Source organism: Triplophysa rosa, linkage group LG20, assembly GCF_024868665.1.
Source record: "Triplophysa rosa linkage group LG20, Trosa_1v2, whole genome shotgun sequence".
Lineage (NCBI taxonomy): Eukaryota > Metazoa > Chordata > Actinopteri > Cypriniformes > Nemacheilidae > Triplophysa > Triplophysa rosa.
The window spans coordinates 14,028,395-14,033,299 of NC_079909.1; the positions used below are offsets into that span (position 1 = coordinate 14,028,395).

The following is a 4,905-nucleotide window of genomic DNA, read 5'->3' on the forward strand; positions in this document are numbered from 1 at the left end:
ACGGTAGTTTTACGTTTGTTCAGTCTTGTTATTTAAAGGTTTTAGGACCTTAGATCCACAGGTTTGAATAAGATATACAGTATATTGTTATATTTATACATTTCCTATATAATAATAATAGGCTACTTAAACATCAAATTCAAAGGTTTAGTTTGGAAAGACGGTGCTGTGTCATCATGTTTAAACTACAATATATTTATTGGCAGAGAACCCTTCTACATTTAAAAGGTTAAAAAGAACACAAAATATTGTAGTTTGAATATGTATGATAACTTTGTATCTTATTTATTTATGCAGCCGATAAATTGGACAAGGCTTATCAGCATACCAATATATAGGATGGGTAATTTGTGTAAGAGTTATTCAAATGATCGGACAGAAAAAAGCCGTGGTAACACAAGCAGAATGTTTTGACTATGTGTTTTAAATGTATTTACAGAGGGTGTCCAAGCATGCTAAAGAGGAGGTGTGGCGTTGTGTTAGACCTCCTTAAACTCAAACGTCTGTGTTCCGGATACAGAGCTCAGTCAGTGGAGTGAGAACAGAAATAGGCTGTCCTTACTGGGCGGAACAGACTGCTCGTACCAGCTGCGTGGACCGGACCACACATTTCGGAACTCCCAAAAAGAAAAGAAACTAAAGCTTTCAAAGATCTGCCGGTCAGACAAAGACTTCTCTGCGTATTTCAACAGTTCTCGAAGGATGATTTTCATCTCATCTAAAAGACTGAATGGACCTTTATGCGCCGGTGCTTCCTGAGAACATCTGAATCTTCAATGTGACTTTCACGCATCTCCGAAAAACAGGTTTCTATAGCAGGGGGTTCGGAGAACATCTACTACATTCAAACTTTAATAATGCAACATCCTTTGGAGTTTGGGGCGCACTTTTATCCCCCGGATGCCCATCCAGACCAAAGGTCTCACAGGTACCGGAGTTTCATGATTGAAGAGATTCTTACAGATCATCCGGATCACAAAGTATCAAGTCCAGCTGGAGACCTTCTAAAATTTGGAGTACATGCCCTTTTGTCGGCCAGACCATATCACAACCACTTAGGTATGTACAGTGATATGTCTGTCGGATACTATATTGTGAAATCGAGCATTGGCAATCTCTTAATCGTTGACAGGGACATTCAAATCGCAGAAGCTCTCCATTTGCCTACTCAAAAAGCACAGTCCACACTGTCTCTGTGGACTAAAACAAAGCAAATTAGAGAGCTCCTAAAATATATACAATGCAATAGACCAAGCGACCTTTATGAAGTAAATAAGACTAAATCTATACATTCACACACAGCGTGCGAATGCACTTATAACGCAGGCCCACAGCATGCAATTTATGTTTTCTCTTGCTGAGGAAGAATATTTTAGCTCATACAATAACGATGAAATATTATCGTCATATAGACATATAAGACATAATGCAAGTTCGAGATGTTTAAAGATGTAGGCTACATGTAAATGTGTCTTTTTTAAATGGTACCATCTGTTAGTCAAGGGAATATTTCAGGCAAATTAAGAGTGTGATTTAAATAATCCTTTATCTGTTTTAAAACACTCTTAAGATCTTTTAAATATTTTCCTGAAGATTCTTAAGTTTCAAAGCTATTTAATTTTTAGCCTATTAGACAATACTAATCAGAAAAATCTTTGGGAATGTATTTGTGTAGTAGTGTAGCCTATATTATATTATATTATGATAGAATTATATGAATTAGCACATAATGTTTTATCGACCATGATGAGCACGAAAACTTCAATTTTGTCATCGTTTTTATAACTGACATCATTTAAATCAACCAGTTTTAATTCAAATTAAGTATTTTTATGGCTACAAACCGTTGTTTCATTTTCAGTCCTGAAAGCAGACCAGACAAGCATCCTGAAGTTTCCAGTCTCTCCTCTGTCCTGCTCACTCGGTGCGCCGCTGGGCTCTGCTCTTTTTCCCGGAGCTGGGGGTCTGCAAGTTGGCTCATCATCCCATCACCTCCCGCTAGACCTCCACCTTCGCGGTAAACTCGATCCTGGAGGTGATGCAATAAGCAAGAGCAAGAAAGGAAGAAGAAGCAGAACCGTGTTTACCGAACTACAGCTAATGGGTCTGGAAAAAAGATTTGAGAAACAGAAGTATCTCTCAACCCCTGACAGGTATACACGCTTTAAAATGTAAATGACCTGTAATGCAATTGATAATATTATGGGCATGATGGGGAAACGACATAAAATACAAATTATTAACGTTTTCTAAATAGCCTAGCCTAGTATTTTTATGCACGCGCGATTTATCAAATACATAATGATTTGACTTGTGTTTTCAACTGGTTTAATTTAGAAATCATTTCGTTATATGCCTAATTGACCTACGGTTTACATGCAATGATCATGTTGGGTTTTGTCTAAGAAATGGCTCAGTCGACATTTTCCTGTTTACAGAATAGACCTTGCAGAGTCTTTAGGCCTTAGTCAACTTCAAGTCAAAACATGGTATCAAAACAGAAGAATGAAATGGAAAAAAATCGTAAGTTCTTTTTGTTTTAAAATACGCTTACAAATAATAATTTATTTATCAGGTTGAAAAATAAATCTAATGTGTACCGTTGTTTGCAGGTCTTGCAAGGAGGAGGTCTAGAATCTCCAACCAAACCTAAAGGCCGTCCAAAGAAAAACTCCATACCCACCAGTGAGCAGCTCTCGGAGCAGGAGAGGACACGAGATGCGGACCGCTTATCCGACGGTGCTTCTTCACTTTCTGATGCAAACCAAGAGGAATAAACGAGACCATAATGACCAAAAGTGAATTTTGACGTCTTCAGGACTCAAACAGACCCTCTGCCTCCTTGGATCATTGCTCACCGATGCCTTTGTTTGGGCACTTACACGTTTAAAAGACCTAACCACTTGGCCCGATTTTATCCTACCTATGTTTTGTTTTGTTTGTTTTGTTTGATTATGCCAACTTTTGCGGCCCTCGAACGGAGTCTTTATGAACTTGTTTTCCATGGACCAGACTCCGAGAAGTGGTTAGTAAGGAATGGTCTTTCTCTCTGCATTGAAGGCTGTGGTATCATAGACTTTTTATCAGCATATTGTGCTTTTTGCTTTATTTTTATGTCAACAATATTCTTACAAAAATAATTAAATGCCAGTTTGTCAAAGACAAGTTCATTGCCATGTAACGTTGTGACGTTTTTTCTTTTAACATGACAACACAGACGTCATCGAATACAGCATACAAGTTTTGATTATTATGATTCTAATAATATTAATATTTTTTGCTGATTTAAATTATTATTCTTTTAGGCGCTACACATTAAACCCTGACTTCTTTTGGCGTGTTTACACTGTTTAAGTAGCTAAACACAATATTTTCGAATTGGGGTTATTTATTTTCATAAAAATGCGTGCACAAAACTAAAAAGAAAATCTTTTGATTAAAGATATTGGTTTTGCTGCCAAGAAGAAGCTTAAATAAGCACTTGCAGTGTGGTGGATGTGTAGGCTTATTTATTTGGCCCCACAGCATTTCCAAAATGCTACATGTTTCACTCGGCTGATAACATTTGATTTGATTTTTTTGCATTTCAAGTACAAATAATTAACATATTACTAACATTAGTGCTTCGGTAGCTTAATTGGTGGAGCTTTGCTTTGACAGCTTAAAGACCGTGGAATTGATATCCACGGAACACACATACTGACAGAAAAAGTTTTACATTGAATGCACTGCACATCGATTTGAATAAAAGCGTCTGGCAAATGCATCCAAGTAAATTACATTTTGATTCATAGTTTTTTAAAGACCACATTTATATGAATATACATCAGGTACTGGCCTTGTTTAGCATTTTAAAATATTTGTTAATTACTTGTCCCAAAGAAAGATGATCTTTAAAGTATTAATGTAAATCATAATATGCTAAATAAAGCCAAATGTGCAAAAAATATGCAAATACAACATTATATTATCCCTCAAATACAGTCAGGAGGCCTGTGATCCGAATACATCATATTTTGCTCCCACTCATCTGCCATTAACATGCTATGCAGTAAGGCCAATTATATTCAATGATTGATTATTAGTTAACATTTATTTCTGAGACACTTGGTGTCACGCGTCTGAAAAAACTCCCCAAATCACATTTGGAGATCGGTCTTGAGTCATTTTGAAATGTTCGGCGAAATTAGAACCTTTGACTTCCAACGAGACTGAACTGTATGACTTCATTGTCCAACATGAACAAAATAAAATATTTGAATTGGCTTTGACCATAACAACAAAGAAATAAATGCATTATAAAAGCTGTAGTCAAACAGGCTATGATGTAGGCTAAGGCATCCAGTGACCCTGTATACTGCCGTTGACTCTGTATAACCAGGAACCTAGGCCTGTATAGTGCCTTGAAAACTTTTTTATTAAAAACTTTACTTGTTAATATGTCCTGCTCCTGATTGTAAGAAGACCAAGATGTTGGTATATTTATCATACGAAAGATAGTTGATTCCAAAATTTTATTGAAATATTGATTGTGCAAATAAATAAATTAAAAAGATTAGTCAGGGTCAGAATTATATGTATAACAGTTTAGTTTGTAAAATATTTTCCTGATTTAATTTGACAAAAAGAGACGATTCACCAAAAGCACCAGCAAATAATTAAATTGTATACATCAATATATACAAATGATATAAAGGATGTCCTGATGCGCATATTTGTAGCATGTGGTAAAGCACTGGAATGGATCCCTGTTTCTTGTTTAGTCGAAAGAGGGAGCGCAACCTATTCAAATTTAAAATTCATGTCTGTCAAAACGTGCTTTAAAAGCCAAACAGTTAGTTTTGCTCCAACAGAACTTTTTGGGTAAATCTAGTTACATTCATATTAAAAGTCCTGTCTGTTTAT

At 36.0% G+C, this 4,905-nt stretch overlaps 1 protein-coding gene across 1 annotated transcript; it reads left to right on the forward strand.

The window, feature by feature from the left end:
- Positions 1–541: 541 nt before the first annotated feature.
- On the forward strand, positions 542–3,833 carry barx1 (BARX homeobox 1). The gene is made up of 4 exons (XM_057362268.1): positions 542–1,059; positions 1,862–2,153; positions 2,439–2,523; positions 2,613–3,833. Exons 1-4 carry the CDS (start codon positions 858–860, stop codon positions 2,775–2,777), a joined length of 744 nt encoding a protein of 247 aa, XP_057218251.1. The 5' UTR covers positions 542–857; the 3' UTR covers positions 2,778–3,833.
- Positions 3,834–4,905: the final 1,072 nt, after the last annotated feature.